The 23,781-nt window shown below is 46.6% G+C and overlaps 2 protein-coding genes across 2 annotated transcripts; both read right to left on the bottom strand.

Annotated features, from left to right (window-relative positions):
• Positions 1–4,744: 4,744 nt before the first annotated feature.
• LOC101635557 (melanoma-associated antigen B3) lies at positions 4,745–5,794 on the bottom strand. Its single transcript, XM_004690098.1, has one exon. The coding sequence runs from the start codon at positions 5,792–5,794 to the stop codon at positions 4,745–4,747; it is 1,050 nt and encodes a 349-aa protein (XP_004690155.1).
• Positions 5,795–16,923: 11,129 nt separating this feature from the next.
• Positions 16,924–17,943, bottom strand: LOC101635338 (melanoma-associated antigen B2-like). Its single transcript, XM_004690097.1, has one exon. The coding sequence runs from the start codon at positions 17,941–17,943 to the stop codon at positions 16,924–16,926; it is 1,020 nt and encodes a 339-aa protein (XP_004690154.1).
• Between the last annotated feature and the right edge of the window lie 5,838 nt (positions 17,944–23,781).

Here is a 23,781-nt window from a genome sequence, read left to right as displayed (position 1 = left end):
CATTGGGGGACAATGGCTAAAGTCACTCTATGGGGGTGGTTTTGTTTTCAGTTTCCACATTAAAGAACATATAGTACTTGTCTTTGTCTGATCTACATCACTTAGCACAATGCCCCAAAGTTCCACCCATATTGTTGCAAATGGTAGATTTTCCTTTTTAGGGCTGAACAACATTCCATTGGATGTGTTAATAAATAGTAGATATTTATATACTGTGTAGATATTCTTATATGTGGATTATTATATATAACATGTATTATATATAACATGGTGTATATATATATCACATATATACATTCATGTGTGTGTATAAATGGAGAAATAAATTCCAGTATTGCTCTATATAAATTCCTGTTCATATTTTTAAAAACCTGCACATAGATGTTTAAAGCAGTCTTATTCATAATTGCTAAAACTTGAAAGGAGCCAAGGTAGCCTTTAACAGGTAAGTGGATAAATAAACCATGGTATGCCTAGACAATGGACTATTGTTTAGTACTGAAGAGAAATGAGCTGTCAAACCATGAAGGCTTTGAGGAAACATAAATGTGTATTATTAAATAAAAACAAGCCAGTCTTATATACTGTCAGATTCTAACTATATGACATTCTGAAAAAGGCAAAATATAGTAAGAGTAAAAACAAATAACAATGGTTACCAGGGGTAAGGAGGAGGGAAGGGTGAATAGGTAGAGCATAGGATTTTTAGGGCAGTGAAACTGCTCTGTGTGATACCATAAGGATGAATACAAGTCATTATACATTTGTCAGAGGTGAAGAACACAGAACACCAAGAATAGAGCCCACTCTAAACTTTGGGCTTAGTATATCTAATGCTGTGTCACTGGTGCCACAAACTGTAGCAAATGCACCATCCTGGTGGGGACTACTCAGAGTGGGCTGGCTGCTGTGGGGGAAGAAGGTATTTGAGAACATGCTGTACTTGATGCTCAACCATGCCATGCATCTAAAACACCTCTAAAATTAGTTTGTGAAAGAAGCAGTGCTGGGAATAAAGAACAAAGCATAACAACCATCTAAACAAAACAAGAGTCCTGGACTCTGACAACAGAATGGGGCTTACCTGAAAGTAAGGATTGGGAGGATCCTGTAGAGGGAGAGGTGAAGGGGTACTATAATTTTGGAGTGGGTATGGCAGTTGCAATGCTGGTTTCCTGAAACTTCTGTAATATTGTGAGCCAGTGGTACAGCAGGAGGGGGGATAAAAAGCACCCCCTGCCCTGGGAATCTCAGGCTTGAGCGGAGAGAAACTCTTTTACTGTCTATTCGGTGTGTTGTCCTCTCAGTCCTCCCTCAGTTTCCTGGATTTGACTCCTGGAGGGGCCTGAAACACCCCTTTCTTGATCCGAGGACATTTCCTCACAGAAAGGCTTGCTTCCCTGGGATCCCATAGGAAGCGGAGAGTGGCCCTAGTTGTCTACACCTGCTGGTGATCTCCTCAGACAGACAGCTGGGGCAGGCAGGCTGAGGCCCTCTGATGGTGATGCTAGTTAGAGGTTCTAACTCAGTACCCTGAGTCCTATAATGTCCTGAGTTTCTTCCACGGTTGCCCCATGACCCCCACTCAGATCAAGCACCTCACTTCTCTGTTCCTCCTGAGAAAGCTGTGAGGCCATTGCTGTCTGGGATTTATGCACCATCTCATGAGAACACAGAGGACTGTGTGAGGCTCCCCTGGTATGGGTTGGTGGTCCTTGAACTCTTTAGGGTACTCACCTTTCTCCTCGCGCACCTGGGAAATCCTACGCTACTGACCTGAGTCCAGCACCCTCTATCCAATGTTGCCACCTTCCTGACCTAAGAGGAAATCAGGTTTATCCACTTTCTGTCAAGGCTATTCAGATTCTGAAGGCTGACAACAGAGTCAGAATCTGTGGATCTCTGTTCTGGATGGGCGCTTTCTTTATTCTTCATTCAAATTCCTCACCCTTCATCAGTGTCACAGGCTGGGACTCCTCCCCCTACTGACCTAAAGTCATCTTCCTATAGCAGGACTCACAGGTCCCTGAGAACCTGAAGAATATACGATGAGGTTCCCAGGTTGACAGCTTTGCCTAGTATATTGCTCTCTCCTGTCCTCCTTGAAGGGTCTTCATCCTGATTCCTGTCACTCGACTAAAGGCACCTCAGAAAGGCTCCATCTTGGCCAACTCTTGCCCACTTTTCCTTATTGCAAACCCTTCAGAGGATGATCCCCACCCCAGAAATAATGTTAGATGGGGAGGCTGTCAACACAAGGTTGAGGCCCCAAGACAGACATGCTGGCAAAGAAAAAAAAAAAAGATGTTAATTATACCTTCTCTTTACCAGTCAGATTTAGCCTTTTTGTTTGAGGAGATTTAACATTCTTCAGGGAAGGGGCTATTTCCAGAATGACCTTGTTTGAGATTATCTGACTTCAGAGAGGTGCATTTTGGAGTCTTAGATGAAATGTGAATTTTGGACCCCAAAGTGTGCCTCAAGCTGAGGGGAAATGTGTGGACTTCATACTCATTTAGGCCAGGGGCCTACATCCAGCCCTGTCACTTAGTAATCAGGCGAAATTTGGTAAAATTTGGACCAAACTCCTTGAGACTCAGGTTCACACCTGTAAAATGGCTTTGAAAAGCTGTGTCTTGGGGCCACTGGAATCTAATTTAAGTAAAGCACTGACTCAGTGCCTCGCCTGTACTGAGACTGGAAGGAAGCCTTTCCCTACTGGGATTAATTTATTCTTCACTGGAGCCTAAACCCACAATACTGAGATTTAACGTTTAATCCAGGATCTGTCAGAGACTATGCAGCACTCCAGGACAAAGAAAACCCCACTAAAAAAATGCTGCTTAGCAATGAAAACTAGTATTTCCCCACTAGAGTATGCCATCCCATGTCAGAGGGAGGTTGCCTTCCTCACCGGTTGTTAACCCAAAGCCCCAAAATGTTTGAAGGACAACTTACCTCCCGCTCAGCTGCTCTTCCTTCTAACCCACTCCTGTTTTCATTCATTTAACCATTCATTTAGTCCCCGCCTAGTTTGCCAAATGATATGAAAAATAACGTCATGGACATGATATGTTTATGGGCAGATCTCTGGTTCCCCCAATGCAGGACGAAGCGTGCCAGGCCAGTGCTTTCTGGATATTTCGCCTCAAGAGAACATCACCCATATTTCTCAGAAACTCCCTGGAGGTGATATGATTAAAACATCTGATTTGCAAACTGTGTTCACCTGCCTGGGGGTGAGCACATACGGTTCAGTTCCATTCCTGCCCCAAGGGGATTCATTCTCTCTGATTTGCCCACATCCCAAAGTTAACTGTTCAAGCAGTTTTCCATTCCAGGTTTAGTCTTTTGAGTCTGGGGCCTACATCTGAGGGTCTGGCTTCCACTCATGAATTAATCACACCACATAACTCATTTAAATCACCTCCCACCTACTCAGAAAAATATGAACTCTTGTGACAACATGGATCTTGGAGAGTCATGATAAGCAAAATAAGTTAGGAGAAAGACAAATGTCATTCATTTGTGGAATATGTGTGTGTGTGTTATATAAAGCAAAAGAACAAAACAAAACCAGACAGATGGGAAGGAGACAGGCAGAGGGCAGAGGGGCCAGACTGATTGGTGGTAGATCATGACTGGACATTTGGTGGTGGGTGTGGTGAGAAATACGCAGTTACTGAGGTAAGAAACAGCACACCTCAAACCTATACAATGTTGTTGACTAATGTTACCGCAGCTTAAAAATACTTTCCAGGCTCTCCCTGGTGGCGCAACGGGTTAGGACATAGCACTGCAAGCTGGCCGCAGCCGCTTCAGTACGAATTCGATCCTCAGCCCTGGAGGTGACCCACATGGCGCAGCAGACCTCTCCTGGCCCACCGCCCGGTGCTCCCCTCAGCAGTGTACCTTGTCGATCTGCCAGTTCTGCCCCCTGCTCTGTCTCTGGTGAATCCTCTCGCCAACCCTGCACCTCTGGCTTATACCCCAGTTCTGTATGCATAAATAAATAAATCTAAAAAAAAAATACTTCCCACTGAGAGACTTGCTGCTTCCTGAAGCCCAACGCTGCCTTGCTTTAGGACATCAGCCCACTGCTCTCAGCATAACTCTCTCCTTTCTTAACCTGTCTTTTCCTTTGTCCTTTCAGTCTGAGAGAACATACCACCATTTTCCTTACACAACAGCTGCTTATCACCTCAATAAAATGTTTTCTCAACTCTTCCACTTCTAGCATGGAACCTTCTACACGCAGCTGCTCAATTAACTTTTGGGAAATAAATGAGCCCATGAGCATAGAGTTTAATTTATTATGACTGAATTCTATATTCCTGAGCGTGTCAAGTATATGTATCCTTTATAATCTCATAAAACTCAGAGTATACGAAATTGGGAGAAATTCCATATATTTTTATTGCTAACATTTTTTCAAGTTTTCAAGGAAATGCATATTCCAACATCATGTTAACTTGTATGTACTCTGCTTTCTTGTATCTCCAAATAGGATGAAAAATATCAAACTTCTTATTCTTAACCAGGATACCTGTGACATATATAATTAATAAACAGATTACAGAGCAAAATAAATTTCCTTTTAAAACTACCAGCATTTGAAAAATAGAAAAAAAAATGCTGCTATATTTCCAAATTAACCATGCAGAACAGGAACACAAAGGTATTCTATGTGCTGTTCCTTCAGTCACACTCAGCCCTGAACTTCTTGGCATGATGACTGCTCTCTTTATCCACAAAGGGAAAGGTCTGGGTCACCTTCACTAGGTATGAATGTGGCCTTGGGACATTCACTGGCCACGACATCCTCGTTGGTCTTGAGGGAGACTGCGGCTTCCTCTCTCATTTTCTCCTCTTTCAATGCTTCTTCATACCAATACTGGAAGGAAGTAGGGACTGTATGATTAATCTTGGCCAGGAACTCTAGGATCTTCATCTTGCTTGTTTCGGCATGGGCCCTTGGGCCCCACAGAAACTCATAGCGAGCTGGATTAGTGTCGGGCACCTGGCGGTATTCCAGGTACTTAAGCTTCACCAAATCTTGGGTGATGAGCTTCTTCGGCTCTCCATGGATGAAGTGCCTCTTCCCGGCATATATTTTCATCTTATTCAGGAATTCCCAAACCTCTTCCTCAGTGGCACAGTTGCCCTTCATGAAGATCAGCCCCAGCACACTCATCAGGAGACCGGTCTTGGGGAAGCCCCTGCTGCTATTCAACATTCCGTTGTTGGGGAGATCCATTTTGCTGACAAGGATATAAGAATGCTTGGTAGAATCTACTTCCTTTAAGTCAACACCAAAGACAACCTCCATGTTGAAAGACGCTCTTTTGAGGATCTCAGTGAAGTGTTTTTTGTACTTTTTATTGACAATCTTCAGCATATCTACCTTGGTAATAGGCTTCTTCATTTTGTACTTATGTATCAGGAAGTGCACCAACATGCCTGCAACTTTGGTTAGAGACTCATCCTGAGACTGCACAGTGGAGAGTGGAGACTGAGAGGGATTTTGCTTTTTCTCATTTCTACACTTGATGCCTTTCTGTGATCTTGTGTGAGAAACTGCATCAGAACTAGTGGTGAGGGCTTGCTTAGGCCCCTTGAGACTGCCTTCTGGCTTAGCATCAGACTTTCTCTTAGTAGTAATAGCAGCAGATGAGGAGGGGCACACATTCCCCTTAACTGCAGTGGCCTTAGCACTCCTCTGACCCTGTTGCTCATTTCGGGCCTGCTGGCGTTTCGTACTGGCACTGAGCTTACTTTTCTGACTCCGAGGCATGGTAAATGTGGCCAGGCAGCAGAAGACCTGGGCATGAGAAAAGAGAGGATGTGACAGTGAGGGCACCTTCAGCAGGGGGCTGGCACCCTGGCTTTAAGAAGGTCACCTCTGTCCACATGGCATGGAAGACCTCTCCTGAACCCGCCCGCTGCTCCCCTCAGCAGTGTACTTCGTCCATTTGCCTGTTCTGCTCCCCACTCTGTCTCTGGTAAAGACTCTCACTGACCCTGTACCTCTGGCTTGTACCCCAGTTCTGTATGAATAAATAAATAAATCTTTTTTTTTTTTAAGGTCACCTCTGCAGGTTTCCTCTAGGGCAATGTTCTAGGAACCTTACCCTCTGAGTACTTTGTGGAAATAAAGTGAGACAGGCCTCAGGCCACTAGGCCTGCCTGGTGGTTGCTGGGGCTTGGAGCAGTGGCAGGCAGGTCTAGTCTCTGGAGCACAGAGGTTCGCTCAGTTCACCCTGAAGACCATCTAATCAACCTTCGGCAGGCCTGGGCCCCGACCTCTGTGCACTCTACCGTCACATTGAAAAGCCAGGTCTGTATCACTGGATACCTTAAGGGGGAGTGAAGGGAACCTGTCACCCCTGCCAGGAGGCAAACCACTGCTGACAGCCCTGTAGGACTCTGTCCTAGGTTTGTTGGGGTCTTTGCCTCAGGCCCAGCTACAGCCTGGGATACCTCAACTAATCTGATGTCACTCAGCTCAAACAAAGGCCTTCACCATGATGCCTACAAAAGAAAGGAGGGTTCCCGTACACTTAACCTCCACAACTGGGCTCCTCAGTGCCGTAAGCAAAAAGGGGGCACTCTGTTGCCTTCCCTTTTGGGGATATGGGTAGAATAATCATTGTTATTATTTTTTTTCTTTTTAAAATTTTCTTACATCATTGTTCATTTTTGTGTAATTTTGATTTCTCCACTCAGGTATAATCCCATAAACCTCCATCACCACCTCACTCATGAACTATCATCATAGTCCCTTGTGCTGTTCCCTCCCCTGTTTTGACCCCTCCCTCACCCTCCCCTGCTCCTGTTTCAGATCTATAATTCACCTGCTAGTTTTTCCTTTTTTTCTTCTGACCCTCTGGAAAAACCATTCTTTTCTCAGTGTCCTTATTCTGACTCCTGTGAAGCCATGGGTCTCCTCTCTCTGGAGACCCGAGTCCACTCAATTAGTCCAACACCCTCATCTCTCTGGAACCGTCTAACAAAAACTAGAAGGGCACTTGAGCCTGACAGTTATTCTGGGTTGTCCCAAGACTAAGAGAAGGATCAGAATGTCGGAATGTATGTGACTCCATTTTTTTAGAGCCAGCATCCCCCTAGTCCTCACCAGGTCTTTGACTTTAATTTTGGGTAGGACATAGGATTCCGCCCTCCAATAACCTGGGTAGTTACAGCCTCAGAGCAGAGCCTTCAATTTCTTCTGTCCCTGGAGAGGGGAGTCAGGTTCATTTATTCATGACCATCCCTGCCTGCTGCCTTCCAGCAGTAAGTGTAGCAGCAGTACTTGGTGCCCACACCTCTAATTGGGGAGAGATTCTCTTATTAGCACAGGAGGCTCTCACCTCCACCGCAGTTAGGGCTTAAGTGTCTGTCCTCTCTTAGACCAAGAACAGAGGTCACCACCTTGGGCCAAGCCCCGCCCCTGTAACGTGCCAGGCAGAATCCAGCCTTCCACGGTGGCCAATAGCAGGGAGAACTAGTAGATGCCCCTGCATTACGGGCTGGGTGGTCCCTTCAATCTCCACCCAAGGTCCTCAGTTCGATTCTAGATCAGTTCTGGGAACGTCCCTTCGTGCACCAGAGGCGTCCGACCCCTTTCTCCTCCCTCAGATCAAAGCCCTCTTCCCTTCCTGCCCTCTGAAATCAAAGCCAGGATGATCCACAGCCACCTCTGGCCATGCTACTCAGGGGGCGGCTGCTTTGGAAATGGTTTTCTTTGAGTCCCCAATAAGGGTCCTCATCCTCATCAGGGCCCAGGACTCCTCCCTGTACCGAACTGAGTCCACCAGTCTCCAAAGCCCCGATCTCCTCGAGCTTCCAGAGGGAGAAGTTACCACAGCTATTTAACTCAACTCCTGACTGGAACCTCGCAGACCGTGGGAAGGGTGTGTGGCTTTGAGTTGCCTCTATTGGGGTCACCGCGTGAGGACTGGGACAATTTACGGCAGCTATTAAACCCAACTCCTGACTGGAACCTCCCCGTCTGTGGGAAGGGGGCGTGGCTTTGCGTTGCCATGTACTGGGGTCACTGCGTGAGGACTGGGACCACCGTCTGCCTCTCGTTAGGACCTAGGTTTCCTTGATCTGCAGAATCCAGGGCTACTCCCTGAGATCGAGACCCTTTTCCCTTAGACTATATATTCACTGCACAGCGATGGCTCTGACAGGGTCTTCTACTGCCCATCACAGGGGCGGGGCTGTGTTACCAAGTGCGGTTCGGGTAAGGGGGGCCGGGGGGAGGGGATCGCGATGGGGGTGGGGCTGAGGGGGGTCTCTTTGACCCACGTTCACCTCTGCAGGTCCTCACCTTGGCTCAGGCAGCTCTTGGAAACCCACCCTGGGCAGAACAAACACCGAATCAATGATCCACCATGCGAAATGCCAACCTCAGAATCGGAAGTCTGAGTACATCACATCCGGTCACTGCTACGTGGGGTCGCTTAGCACTGACGGCAGGAGCAGGGTTCTGCGGTCCCTCGGTCGACATTCAGTGTCCTCATCTTGGCATCTAGACCGACCCAGATCCCCCCTTCTGTTGAAATGAGTCTTGAATCCACCAGCCACGCCTGCCACGCTCCCCCGTCCCCCCCCACAGGCACCCCAAATACCTTCCTTAGTCCCCTAAGAGGGAAGTCAGCGGCACTGTTTCTGCCTACCTCTGCCTGTCAAAGCCAGACGAGGGCTCACCTTGAGCTAGGGCCGAGCAGACTCTCAGAGCAGAACTCCCCGCCCCGCCCCCACCACCCCAGACAAACCCCCTCATGCCCTGAGACCTGCTACGCAGAAATGAGACAGCTTCTCAGCCTGTTCATTCTGTCTGGGACCTCTTGCCGTCAGGAACAGGAACAGGCTCCGTAAAGCTCTCTCATTTTGGTCTAGAGAGCGCCTCTCCTCAGGAACCCCAGCTTGCTGCTGGCCAGGGCGGGATTCCCGCTCAGATTAAGGCCCGCCCCTTCCTGGGAGCTGCTGGCTGATTGACGAGACACTGCTGAGCGCGCAGCGGAGAGACAGGAGGGGTCCGATGCGCCACGTGGGTCACCTCCCTGGCCCGGGATTGAACTGCTGCAATGGCTGCCCATTGCTTCATAGTGCTGTGCTTAACCCCTTGTGCTACCAGGGAGGCCCTACTGTGTATTAATTTCTTTGGTTATGTATTTCAGTTCAGGTTATTTTGGGGGCAGGTGGGGGGTCCTTATTTTTAAAATCTGAAATACATTTTGAAGTGTTCAGGAACACAAGATCTGCTTTAGGCAGAGTGGGGTGGAATGAACAGTGTGGACGCTAGATTTTAATTAGGACTCAGTCCCAGCCCTGTCACTTTACAGAACCCTATAAACTTGAGCACATTCCTAAACTCCAATTTAAAAAAGTGAAGATCAATGCAAACATTGCTTACTAAGAACAATTATGTAATATATCCTCTTCAGAGGATCTCTATCATATATAGAGTGTTTGTGGAAGTATCTTTCCCAGTTTGACAACTCAGGGACCTTGGAACTTTTGTTAAAATCCACTATTTTCCCTAGTCCCAGTATTTTCCCTACTTCAAGCTGCCCTTCCATCTAAATCACCATTATTTTCATTCATTTATCCACCAACAAAATCCTAGTCTTTGCCTAGAATTTACCAAATTAACAAGATAAAACTAATCAAATGCCCTTTTAACAGTGTTCTTTCTGACTCCCCCATCCTGGGGTAGAGGGTGCCAGTCCAGTGAATTCTGGGCAGCCCTTCTGAAGGGAATATAATTTATTTTTCAGAACGTCCATGGTGATGGTGCGCACAGAACGTCCATGGTGATGGTGCGCACAGACCATCTAATTCACATACTGGGTTCAACTGCTCTCAGAAAAGAACACAGGGTACTTTCCAGTCCTACCCCATCCACAATCCCAAAGTAAATGTTAAGGATAATTTTCCATTGCTAACTTAGTTTTTCACTTCCCAGACCACCTGAAGGCTGGTCAGTTCTCTGCCTACTGCTCCCAAAGCCTCAGCCAGCCCACCACACAGCCTCACTTAAAGTGAGCCGGCTCTGAAGGGTCTGCATTTTCCTGAGACTCCAAACTGTCTTGCCTCAAGGCATTTATACCTGACTGCTTTTACCTTGAACCTCCTCTCCTCTTCACCCCTTTTTTAAGATTTATTTATTTATTCATACAGAACTGGGGTACAGGCCAGAGATGCAGAGGGTGAGAGGATTCACCAGAGACAGAGTGGGGAGCAGAACAGGCAGATCTACGAAGTACACTGCTGAGGGGAGCAGCGGGCGGGTCAGGAGAGGTCTGCCACGCCATGTGGTCACCTCCGGAGCAGGCGGGAATCGAACTCATGCGGAAGTGGCTTTAGCTTCTTAGTGCTGTGCTTTAACCTGCTGCACCACCAGGGAGGGCCACACCCTTTGTTTTTACTTATTCTTTGGGTCATAGAGAGCACCTCACCATCATTTTTGTATAAGAGCAGCTTACACACTCTGAAATTCAATGGGCAGGGGATAGGTTTTGGGTTTTTGGTGTTGTTCTGGAATTTTTGTAAAGTTTTCCAAGTATTAGCAATAAATCTTCCAAAGAGTTCATTCTCAATGAATGAATGGGAAACAAATGAGAGTAAACATGAGGTCTAACTCATTAAGATTTAATTTCTCTTACATTCCTGAATAATCTAAGCCAATCTGAGTATGTATAGTTTACTTTTACAAGAAGAAACACTAGAATGAATTTAGGGAAACCAAGAATTGACAATCTTTTTATTTATATCTCTTTTTTCGTTTACCTTTGTAAAGTGCTTATGGTATAGTGCTAAGACTAAGACCTCAAATAAGACAAAATATCTGCTCTGTTTTTTTAAAAACCACCTTGATATTGAGGTCTGATTGGCACACAAAAGGCTACACCCACTTGATGTATGCACATAGATAAGCCTGGAGATAGGTGTAAGACCATGATGAACAATCACCACAACCTAGGCCACAAACATATCCATTACATCCAGAAGTTTTCTCCTGCCTTTTTTGTTTTTAATGTGTAGCATGCTTCCATTTATGTTTTCTTTAAAGATTTTATTTATTTATTTGCATAGGGAATTGGGGTACAGGCCAGAGGTGCAGGGGCAGTGAGAAGCTTCACCAGAGAGTGGGGAGCAGAACAGGCAGATCGACGAAGTACACTGCTGAGGGGAGCAGCGGGTAGGTCAGGAGAGGTCTGCTGTGCCATGTGGGTTACCTCTGGGGCTGGGGTTGAACTCACACTGAAGCAATTGTGGCTCGCTTGCAGTGCTGTGCTTTAGCCCGTTGCACCACCAGGGAGGGCCTCTCCTGCCCTTTTATTATTTCAGAGGCATGGAGACAGGACAATTAGAATAACATCTACCTTCTCAAAAAAAATTTAAAAGCAGGCCCTCCCTGGTGGCGCAGCGGGTTAAAGCACTGCACTGAGAAGCTAAAACCACTTTCGCATGAGTTCGATTCCCGCCTGCCCGGGAGGTGACCACATGGCGTGGCAGACCTCTCCTGACCCGCCCGCTGCTCCCCTCAGCAGTGTACTTCGTCGATCTGCCTGTTCTGCTCCTCTCTCTGTCTCTGGTGAATCCTCTCACCCTCCACATCTCTGGCCTGTACCCCAGTTCCATATGAATAAATAAATAAATCTTAAAAAAAAATTTAAAAGCATATAATATAGCTTTGTTAACTATAGGTTCCATGTTACATAGTAAATTTCTGTGTTGCTGTGGAGAAACATGGAAATCCCTATTGCACCATCTTGTTGATGCCATTCAGCTATGGATTTTGTTCTGTTTCTTGATTCCAAATATTTTACTATAGTGTTAATTCACATTTCTTTTTTTTAAAGATTTATTTTCATTTATGCATACAGGACCTGAGGTGCAGGCCAGAGCTGTGGGGGGCAGGGTGAGAGGCTTCACCAGAGACACAGTGGGAGCAGAACAGGCAGATCTGACGAAGTCCACTGCTGAGAGAAGCAGTGGGGTGAAACAGGAGAGGCCTGCTGTGCCATGTGGGTCAGCTCCCTGGCCAGGGATGGAATCCATGCCACAATGACTGGTATGGAGATAGCACAGAGAACTTAACCCCTGTGCCACTAGGGAGGCCCTAATTTAAATTTCTCAGAAAACCCCTCTCCATAGTCATATTATCTTGTTCTGAACCCCAAAAAGAAATTCAAGGAGTTTTCCTTTGTTGTACAAAGTTCCAAACGTTTATACTTATGGTGAAAATAATAATAAAGTTCTGGTACATATTGTTCATAAGGAGATACCAAAGTCAAATGTACTATGCTGCAAGTAATAGTCTTTTAAAAGTACCAAAACAAAGAAACTAAAAACCTGCTTCAAAACAAAAACAGATCATTACTCAAGCAGTAGAAGACATGTCCCTTCCAGATCCACCTTGGAGTTGAGCTACTTAGAATGTTCTTTTCAACTACCAGGTACCAAATCTGCTTCAGACTTCTCTACAGGTGGGAGGAGCTGCTGGACTTGATCCTGGCACCAGCCCTGGCACAGCAGTAGTGCCAGGTCTGCCTATAGCTCTCGCTCAGATGCCCTTTCTCATGTCTCAAAGCTTCATGCTGCAGCCTGCCATGCACTCGGGTTCCCCAAGGACTGACAGAAGGAACAGTACTTTATGGGATTCCAGCTCAAGGTAGGTGCCTTTCGTTCTGTTTAAGGGACTCTGCCTTTCCATCTGACAACTTCCTATCCGGAGCTGAGACGGCCCTCCTTAGACTAAAGGCCTGAAATCACTGCCATGTGCTAAAAAAAATGAAGAGATACTCAGCTTGCTGGCGCTGCCTGAGCCTTCTAGGTCTGAGAGCAAGTGGGGCTGGTCTCTTTGTGACATCTGCAATTCTGGCCTGTTGCTTTTCCAAGTCCTGATTCATGGGTGTCCTCATAGAGGCTCTTGTCACTAGATTAAATGCTTCTTGGAAAATGCCACATTTCGGGAACCTCCTTAGTATCCCTACTCCAAATCCTTCAGAAAATGGGCGTGTTGTGAGATGAGAAACAACATAAATCAGGGGGCCCAGGAGAGGTGGTGGACTGTCTGAAAAATTAAACATGTTGATTTCTTTTTCTCCCAACTCAGATTTAAGTTATCATGTAACTTCTGTTGTAGCATTTTTAAAGCAATTTTCTTTTTTTAAAGATTTATTTGTGCATATGGAACTGGGGTACAGGCCAGAGATGCAGGGGCAGTGAGAAGATCCACCAGAGACAGAGTGGGGAGCAGAACAGGCAGACTGACAGAGTACAGTGCTGAGAGGAGCAGCGGGTGTGTCAGGAGAGGCCTGCCACGCCATGTTGATCACCTCTGGGGCCGGGGATCGAACTTGTAATGAGGCAGCTGCAGCTTGCCTGCAGTGCTGTGCTTTAACCCATTATGCCACCAGGGAGGGCCTGTTCTAGTATTTTTACTTTTCCTAAGGAAGGGGCCGAGTCAGATCATTTCTTTGAACCTCTGATCTTTTCAGGTCATCCTAAATCACATACACTTATGATTCTATTTGCACTAAGATTTCACTTTCTCCCCCTTTATTCACCTCACATTTTGGTATTACTGCTGCAGCATGTATTCCAATCCAGTAGTTTGGCTGCGGAGTCTTGGTTGCCTGAGATGTACGTTGCAGTAATAGGGATGAAAAGTGAACTGAGGGACACAGGTTGGCCACAGGCTTGGAGGATAGGAAGAGTGTGGGCTTTAGATGGGCTCAGAACCAACAGTCTAATTCTGTTCCTGTCACTTATCAGTCACATGAATTATTCTGAGCTTTCTAGAGCTGGTATCTAGGGCTGACAAGCCCTGTTGGTGGGTTCTAAGTTTTTGGTGTCCCCTTATTCAGGGATGAGTGGACCCCTTAGCCCTCAGTCTCCCCAATTTGAGTCCCGAGAAGGCCTGGGGCTCCTGTTCTTCTTGACCCGACATCTAGGTCCTCATAATAATACAGACAGATGGAAATAAGAGTGGCCTTATCTGGCCATGCCTGTGCATGGCTCACATGGCAGGCAGGCAGGCTAAGGTCCTGTGATCATGATCCCACTCAGATTCTAACTATCATTCTCCATCTTAGGAAGGTTCCTCCCTCTGCTGTTAGGGGACACCCTTAGACAAAAACTCTGACTTCCCTATTACTCCTGAGTGGGAACTGAAGGGCCCCTCAGACACCTCAGCCTCCTAGGGTTGACAGTAAGGAAGATTCAGTGTGGCCACCGCTGTTTTGGGCCTACATTATTCACAGTCCTCAACCTGACTCATGGTACAACCTAGAAGTATTTTGTCTTGATGTGAAGCTGTATACAAAGAGCCCCAAGTCCCAAGAAGTGAAGTTAGCCTCTTCTGGCCACAATAACCCATGGTCTCCCAAGGCTAACAGTAGTGGAAGGAAAGTGTTCTGCCTCTGTCTTGAGGTGGGTGGTCCCATTGGTCTTCAGGGTCTTTACCTTAGCTCTGGAAAGCCCCCCTCTTCTGACCTGTGGCTGCTCTCTTCAATGAGGTCTGTCACCTCCATGAGATGCTCTGGGAGGAAGTATGACTTGCCATGTCACCATGCTGAGGTGGCATGGTCTCAGGTTTGAAAACAGGGTGGGCATTGATGTATATCCCCCTTCTTTCCTGGAGGGATCATCTCAAGGCCATTCATCATCATCATGTTGATTCCTGTTGGGAATTTGGTATTTTCTGCTGAGCGGGGCACCTCATATTAGTCCAAGGACTTTTATGTTTCTGGGACCCTCAGAAAATGGGTACCCTTCACCTTAAGTAGCTGCATGTGACCTCCCAGCGCTGACTATAGGTGCAGAACTTTCTAGGGACATCTCTATTACTGTGTACTGCTTCAATCCTCATACAGGATTTTTACCATGGCACTGTCATGGCAGCCCACCTGGGTCTACTCTCTGCTCATCTGAGGCCACAGCCTTCAGAGGTCTCAGCCAGGACTTGAAGTGTGGGTTAGCCATGAGCAGCCAGGGATATCATGGCCCTCCTGGGCTGACAACTTGGATGTGACCTTATGGGTTCCTATTGTTCTGGCAGGGTCCCTCCATTATCCTCACTCATCTTTATCACCTCCATTTCTATGAGAAATGGTTACTTCTGCTGCTGCTGACTTGAGAGCTTTGCTCTTAGACCAGGGCCTTTATGCTCTGGAGAAGCATAAAGAGTAAGTGAAGGAATGCTCAAACTCAGAGCTATCTGAGACTCTTGTGTTAGACACCTGACCAGAGGGGACAGGTGTTCCTGTGATTCAGCCCTCCCTCCCTACCCCCACCCATATCTTGAGTGTCAGTCTCCCCAATCTTCCTACAAGGGACTTTCTTTGGGGTGTTGCCTTTTAGACTTAAGGTTTCCTGGAAAATGCTGCATCTATGCAAACTCTTGAACAACTTCCTTTCTGCAAACCTTACAGAGAATTGATTCCTTGTGCCAGGAGTAATGTGAGACTGGGAAGCTGTAATACAAGGCCAGAGTCCCAGAACAAGAGTCCCAGGCCAGATGGTGGCTTGTCAGAGAAAAAAAAATATATTCACCTAGCCCTTCTCTTCTGATAGACAGGGAAGAGATTGTTCAGGGTGATTCTGAGAGCCCCTGATCTTTTTAAGTGATCTAACATTGCAAATGTAGATGACAAGACTATCATCAAATACCTCTTTGTTTATTATATCTCTCAATTATGTTGGCATTCTTATTGCTCTGGCTATGTATCCAATCTCATAGTTTGGGCATAAGGTGGTTGTTGTTGTTGTTGTTGTTTTAATCACCTAGGACAGCTTTTAAGTACTGAGAAGAAAGAAGAAATAAGAGCAGGACCTGCCTGAGATGGGAGTGGAATGGAACCGGCTCCATCATCATTTAGACTAGGAGTCTCGATCCAACCTGGTCATCCACTAGCCATAAGGGTTGGGGCACTTAGCCAAACCCTAGGAATCTCTGGCTATTCCTGTGAAGTTGGTTAGGCCCTGTCTTGATGGACTGGGGAGAGACATAACGTAGAGAACACTTCTGACACTGTGCCTGTCTTGCACGGAGACACAGGGAATGGCAGTTACTACTTTGATTACCTTGACTTTGGACATTACCATCTACCCAGCCAGGATTTTTATTTTTACATCTAGGAGATGTCAGAGAATATGCAGCCAGAAAAACCTCCCATCCAGTCAAACTTCTGCTTAGCAGTGAAAACATACACAGAGTAAATTCTGTATTACTGCTTCTTTACCCTGATTGTTTCTCTAGGAGGTCCAGAGTATCTCATCCTCTCCCATAATGACTGTGTCTCCTAGGATGTATTCTTGCCATGCCAGGGGCTTGTACAACATAAGCAAATCCAGGTATGTATCTTTTAATTTTTTTTACTCTTTTATTGAAGAAACATTGCATTATAACATTATATGTTTCAGGTATGCACCATTATAAATCAATAATTATGTGTATATGCCACCCACACCAATCATACACATACTAGACCTCAGGTGTACATACCACTAAAGATTGAACTGTACCCTTCACCACACTAAAGGAAGACGAGGCTGAGTAAGGCAAACCAACAATTAGTCAACTTTTACTTTTTTTCTACCTGCTGACCCCAACTATTTTAGTGTGGAGGATTACCTCTTCCAATGCCAGGCCATCTTATTCTAGGTCATGACAGGGACTTAAGGGTTTGCAATTTGTATTTCAGAAACCAAAACTCCTACTCAGAGGTGGGTGATCAGGATCATTAACAAGCTTACAGTCTGAATCTAAAGAAACCTTCTATGATAAAGAACAACTTGACAAAATGCAAAACAAAACAGATGTCAACAGTTTTTCTCATGTATCAGGAGCACCACCTGTAAATACAATTTCACAAGCACAAAGGAAGTCTCCGCCTCACCTCCCTAGCGGTGGGAGGGGTTGCTGGACTTGACTCTGGCTTTGGCAGCTGCGAGGGCCTTCGCCACCTCTATCGCCATGGCTGCAGCTCTGGCTTCGGCTCGCTCTTCTTCATCTCTCAAAGCCTCTTCATAATGGGGCAGGAAGGCACTAGGGATGGTATCGTTGACTTTGGCCAAAAACTCCAGGACCTTCATTTTGCTGGTTTCAGCCTGAGCTCTTGGACCCCACAGGAACTCATAGCGTGGAGGATCACTGCCAGCTATCTGCCGATACTCCAGGTACTGCTCCTGCACCAGATCTTGGGTGATGAGCTTCCTGGGCTCTCCAAAGATGAAGTGTGTCTTGCCATCATAGACCCCCAAAATATTCAGGAACTGCCAGATTTCTGACTCGGAGGCACGGTTGCCATTCAAGAAGATCACACCCAGGAGAGGCATCAGAAGCCCGTTTTTAGGATTTTCCCAGCCACCACTAAGACCCACATCTCTGGGGAGATCTAGCTTGCTGACAATGTTATACGAGTGGCCGCTGGGCTTGACTGCTTTCAACTCAAGGCCAAAGACCAGCTCTATGCGCTCAGTGGCTTTCCGGAAGATATCAGGGAAGTGCTCCTTGTACCTTTTGTTGACAATCTTCATCATATCTCCCTTGGTCACGATCTCCTTCATTTTATACTTGTACAGGAGCAACCGCACCAACATGCCCGTCTTGGAGCTTATAGGATCATTGTGAGAGCACCAGAGAGCTGAAGCCTGGGAGGTGCTTGGCTTTTCCTTATCTGAGCTCTTAGAACTTTTACTAGCTCTTGTAGCACTGGTGGTGGCCTGGGTCTTCTGAGGCTTCTGGGGAGCACCAGAAACAGAGGAGCCCTTGGGAGCACCCCCAGAAACAGAAGAGGAGGTAGAAGGGGACTCTTCTACTTCTGCTTCAGTAGCCTGAACATCTGTGAGCTCCTGGGGGTCTCCCCGGGACTGACGGCGTTTCTCACGGGCACGGAGTTTACTTTTATGACCGCGAGGCATGACTGACGGCTGTAGGCAAGGACAGCAGGCAAGAGTGCACTAGTGGACAGGTGATGGTAGCACCTGAAGGAGGGAGAATGATAGGATGTGAGGAGCTTCAGCAGGGAGATGCCCCCTTGGCTTTAACCAAGGCTGCCTCTGCAGCTTTCCTTGCGGGCACTGCTTAGGGACCCCCAGGGCGCTTGCTCTTCCGTCAGTCTCTCCCGTCAGTATCCCATGAAGGAATACTTTGAGTGACTTTTCCTTGCACCTAACCAGCCTTGCCCTGGACTTACTGGCTGACAGCAGGTGCTGCCAGTGAGCCCCCCTGTACTGTGGCACCAGGGCTCCTCCACTCCGTTCACTTTCTGTAGTATCAAATCAGCTCTAAGCAAAGCCTGGGCACCTTGCCCTTTTCTTCTCTGAAGCTGATACCACAAAACTCGCCGGGACTCAGAAGGGACTTAACAGGTGGCCGAGTCCACCTCCCACCAAGGAACACTCAGAGCTGAGAGCTCCGTGGGGCCCTTTCTGGTTTGTTATTTACTGGGATCCTCAGTCCTCATTCAGGGTCCACACTGGGCTCCCCTTTTGCTGACTGGCAGCTACACCTTCAGACTAACGGTTTCACTTCCTTCGGACCTAAGTGAGAACCGATGGGCACTTCCACCTGCCATCTGTGCTCGAGGCCGGTAACAGGGAGGATCTTTGGTGGCCTGCACTGAGAGGGGGTAAAATACCCCCCACATTTCTCAAGGTTCAACCGTGGCGGGTCGTATCACTCAAAATCTTCCCTTGGCTGACCTCAGGCTTCCCCCTTAGCTGCTCCCTCACCGCCCCGAGATATCCCAAAATACTCGTGCGGCAACAAGCCCCAGGCTCTATATGGCCTCCTTCCGCGAGGGGACCCCATACCCCGTCCTCACTCAGCATCATCACCTTACGCCTTTTACGCAACTGGGCTTATCCATTAGACCAAGCCCCCAAATCCCCCCACCCACCGCCTGCAACAGGAGGGTGGGGGCATCAAAGCATGCTGGCTGTGCACAGGAGCCCTGCTGAGTCTGGGAGGTACTGGGGTGTAGGCCTGAACCCCGAGTCGCTAGAGAGGAAGCCAGGTCTCTGCACGACGGTTCCCATAGTACGGGTCTCCCGGGGCTTCCCGTCCGCGCTGCTGGCGTGGCGGCTCGCTGGGTGGTCTGCTCAGAGGCGCAAGGCCCGGCCCTCTTTCTGAGGACCCATTTCTCCCTCACATGGCAGGTTCAGGCTCCCCCCCAGACCTAGGCCTCCCTCGAGTTCCCCTTCCCTGTCCCACAGCAGGAGCCATTTTGGGCGGCCTGCAGCTCCGAGGGCGGGGCGGGCGGGGCCCCACAAAAGCGGGCTTGGAGCTGCCTTTGTTACGGGAGGGGGAGTGACCCCCTCGGTTTCCGCTCGCTCGGGGCCCTCACCTTGGCACACAGCACTCCTGGGAATCCAAGCTCCTCGAGACAAAAGGAGACAAAGCACCGGACCCCGATCTCCGACCTTGCGCTCAGAGCGGAAATCCGGGGGGGTCACATCCGGCCACGGCGTGAGATCACCCAGGACTGACAGCAGAGGCGGGGTTCCGTGGGCCCCGGATGTTTCGTTCTTCAGCCTCTCTTTGGTATCTGTCAGTGCGTGGAGGCCACCTTCTGCAGACTTGCCGGCCCGACTCGAGAGGCCGCGGCACATGTACACGATCATCCCACACGAACACTCCTTCCTGGGCCTCAGAGGCTGACACTGCAGGGGCGCTGGCAACCTGCTTTCCGGAAGCAGTCCCTTAGCCAGCTCTCAGTGTCCTTAATTTTTGTTAAAGCCAAGACTCTTCCCTCTGCAAAAGTGTGGCTGCCCCCATTCAGACCAAAGGCCTTTCTTCCCTGAGGCCACTCTCGGTGTCTCGGCGGCTAAGTATGAGGGTGGACATCTGACCACCTCTGTAGCGGGGTCCTCTCAAAACACACGAGCTCCTTATCTTTACTCTTGTCAAGGTCGGGTTTTCTCTTTTTTGTAGAACTGAGACTGTCCTCCTTTGTCCAAAATTCTTATCTCCATGAAACACTCCAGAGAGATTGAGGGGGGTTCCTGTACCTCAAAACTCTGTCTGGGGCATCGCAGGTGCTGACAGCATTGGAAGAATCTATGGGGCTCTTCTGTTCCGGGGTGGATGGCTCTCTCCTTCTTATTCCAAGTCCACACTTTGACACCTGACCTGTCCTGGGACTCCACTCTCTACTGACCTGAAGCTGCTCCCACCAAGTTAAGGTACTCAATTTCTAGAGCCCTCAATTTCTTGAGTCCTATCCAAAAGGCTGCTTAGCAGGGAAAACAAAGTGGTATTTCCCTATCGCTTACTATCTGGTTCAATGTAGGTGTAAATTACAGTTCTCCATTTTAAAAAAAGATTTATTTATTCATACAGAACTGGGGTACAAGCCAGAGGTGCAGGGGCAGTGAGAGTATTCACCAGAGCTTGAGTGGGGAGCGGAACAGGCATATCGACTGAAATACACTGCTGAGGGGAGCAGCGAGCGAGACAGGAGAGGTCTGCTGCAAAGTGTGGATCACCTCAGGGGCGGGGCATCTCTCACTGAAGCAGCTGTAGCTTGCTTGCAGTGCTGCATCCTAACCCACTGTGCCACCAAGGAGGGCCCCACTTCTCCATTTTAATGATACAAAGATCCTAAAATTTGTTAAGTATCAACAACCTCCCTGCCTTCCAATGGCCCTTCTACCTAAATCAAGTGCCTGATCATTGAAAGACACAGTCTCAGGGTCATGTTAAATATGGGTCACCCTTGGGCCTCCCTACTGGCATAGGGATTAAATACGCTATTGCTGCTATGGCTGGAGTTCCATCCCCAGTCAGGGAAATACCCTACATATAGCGCAACAGATTTCTCTAGTCTCACCCGCCCTCAGCAGAGTATTTTAGTAGATCTGCCTGTTTGCTTCCTACTCTGCCTCTGGTGAATCCTCTACCCCCCAGTACCTCTGGCCTATACCCCAGTTCTTCTATGTATGTATAAATTAGTCAATCAATATTAAAAAAAATATGGGTCACCCTAAATTTTTCAGCCCATCAAACTTCCAAAGGGGAAAATATACTAGAACTAGACCAGCTGTAGGGAATTAAAAAAAAAACAAAAACTAGTGAGTACAGGACAGGCATTCAGCCTCAGTTCAGAATGGGCATGTTTAGAAAACACAGGGAGAAACGTCCTTCTTATGAACTGGCTTTCCTGGTGGGGATATGGTAATATGGTAATGTAGAAGCCCTATTAGTGCCAGAAGTCACCCAAATGATACAGGATATGGCATTCTTTCAAAAGACCAGATTCTGGGCTCCTCTGGCTATTGGGATTAAAGGTATTGATATTCTTTCTGCTTTTATTGTACTGATTATTTCATAAATTAGAGCAGGACATATTCTTACAGAGGACACACATGGATCAGTCTGAGAAGGGCAAAAACAGCAAATGGAGACAGGGCTGAGAGCAATGACCCAGAGGTCCCTGAATAAGTCTAGAGGGGAACGGCTGAAAAGACACATCCATTTTCTTCCCTACTGTTCAAGTTTATTGAAAAATTGAAACAATATCCTAGGTCGAGCTGTAATACTGACCCATTTTGTGATTTTGATTAAGGTATATAGCTAACTTGTTCTGATCAAGCTACTTTTCTTAAATGCTGTATTTCAAAACACTTCAAATAACAGACAAACGAGATGGTGGCTCAAGAGAGCCAACATTTGAAAAAACAGCATATGAGCAACATATTTAGAGCTATATTTACTGCATCTCCTGGGTAATTTTAGTATTCATTAGTGTCTTCCTCTCCCAGTGGAACAAAACTCATGAATGTCATTAATATATTGTTTTAGTCATGTTCTGGCTAATTAATAAAGATATTAAATATGACCATTTCTGAAACCTGTGCCTCTGGCATATATTTTAGCAATGCCTCTTCCTTGGGATTTACTATTTAATATTTCCCTCCATTATATTTGGATATGTATATGGTTTTTAAATGTTTTAAAATTATTCACCAGGGAATTGGAATAGGGCTTTGTAACTTTAGTAAAAATCATTTCAGTTGAAAATATATCCATAAAGTAGTCACTAATATTAGGAGACAATTTCGAGTTTTATAAATATGGGCTACCATATACTACATTAGAGAGCAGAACCCCCAGAAGAAAGTCAAAACCTCTCAATCAATGATTAAGTGGATTATCAGTTGTTCCATGTGCCAGTTTTGTTTTAGAGAATCATACTTGTGTTTATTCTAATTGGTTTCCCATTTCATAAAAAAAGCCTATTCAAAATATTAATGTTCATTGTTTAAACTGATCATTGAATAGAGAGAGACAAAGCACAAAGAAAAACAATAACAACAATATAAACTCCACAGCTCAGACACAGCTGCTGTTGTCAAACTAGTTTTTAAATTTATTATTAGGCAATTTTGGAAGGCTGAAAAAAAATGTCAACTTGGCATACACAGACTACCTAGTGACAATGACAGAATCCTACCACCTAGTTAGCTCTTTTCAGTCTGCAGATGGGCAAAGAGACGCAGCCCCAAGAAAAGAATCCTGCTCTTTTAAATTATTCCTCCCTACTTTTCTTCATGCAACGACTATACACTGCTTTGATTACTGCAGGGCTTTGCTTAAGCTGTTGACAATGATTTTTCTCTTTCAAAAGAACCCTAGGGAGAAAATAGCTTAAAAATTGCTTAGGATATTCAGAGAGCAAGAATAAAGGAAAATAAAAATCCACCATCAGGATTTGAACTTCAGGCTTTGTCAGTGATTGACAAAGAACGCCTCACGCAGAACGTAATTTCTGTCCAAACTTTAGCATCCACTAAACACACAATAACCAAGTGTCCTACACATGTTATATATTTATTGGATGAGTTGATTTTGACATCTGTGACTGAAAGCTAGATGTCTAGATCAAGCGGTTGTGACCTACGGAAGTAGGGCCTTAAGTTGTGGATTATCTGCCATGTATATCTCATTCCAAAGTGGAAGAACTAAGACATCCCTAACTTGCAGTTCCTAATGGAAAAGAAAGACAGAGGCGAGCTCCTTGGGGAGCAAAATAGAGTCCACACTAAGAGTATCCCAAACAGTCTTTGTTTAATGAAAAGGAAAAAAAAAAGCCTAAATATTAAAAATCCAGAACCATATTAATCAACAAAAGATAAAAACGACATCACACTATTCATTAATAAATAGATACAACGGGGCCCTCCCTGGTGGTGCAGTGCTATCAGCTCTCAGTGCTATCAAGCTATGGCCAGTCACTATAGCCTGAGTTTGATCCCTGGTCCGGGAGCTGACCCACATGGCACAGTAGACCTCTCCTGTGACCCCACTTCTCTCCTCAGCAGTGTATTTCAGTGGATCCACCTGTTCTGCTCCCCGCTGTCTCTAGTGAATCCTCTAATCACACCACCCCTCCAGCCACCTCTGGTCTAGACCCCAGTTCTTACATGCATAAGTAAATTTTAAAAAATCTTTCAAAACAGAGAGTTAAATAAAGGAGCTATTTTAGAGGTCATTGATACATCTGGCATAGAGAGCCACACAAACGTCAGAGTGGAAACATGAATTTGTGTTGGAGAGTGTGTGAGGGGAATGGGCCAGAGGGCAGAGGGCTGGGAAGTGGTAGGTTCTTTTCAGTCTCCCAGCATTAGCTCAGGAAAAGCAATAGCAGAACTGGATAATTCTGAAAAGGCAACAGGTTCTTTGATTATTTATAGTCCACAGATAATTGAAACCATCTGCTATCTGTCTTTTATTTTCTGACGTATTTCACTTAGCAT

Source organism: Condylura cristata, unplaced genomic scaffold (genome assembly GCF_000260355.1).
Source record: "Condylura cristata isolate star-nosed mole 26May11 unplaced genomic scaffold, ConCri1.0 scaffold00027, whole genome shotgun sequence".
In the NCBI taxonomy this organism is placed as follows: domain Eukaryota; kingdom Metazoa; phylum Chordata; class Mammalia; order Eulipotyphla; family Talpidae; genus Condylura; species Condylura cristata.
The sequence above is the reverse complement of the archived record's forward strand: the minus strand, read 5'-3'. Positions and strand labels throughout refer to the sequence as shown.

Bases quoted from the DNA above. Each gene is read 5' to 3' on its own strand.
- LOC101635557 (XM_004690098.1), bottom strand. From the start codon at position 5,794: ATGCCTCGGAGTCAGAAAAGTAAGCTCAGTGCCAGTACGAAACGCCAG.
- LOC101635338 (XM_004690097.1), bottom strand. From the start codon at position 17,943: ATGCCTCGCGGTCATAAAAGTAAACTCCGTGCCCGTGAGAAACGCCGT.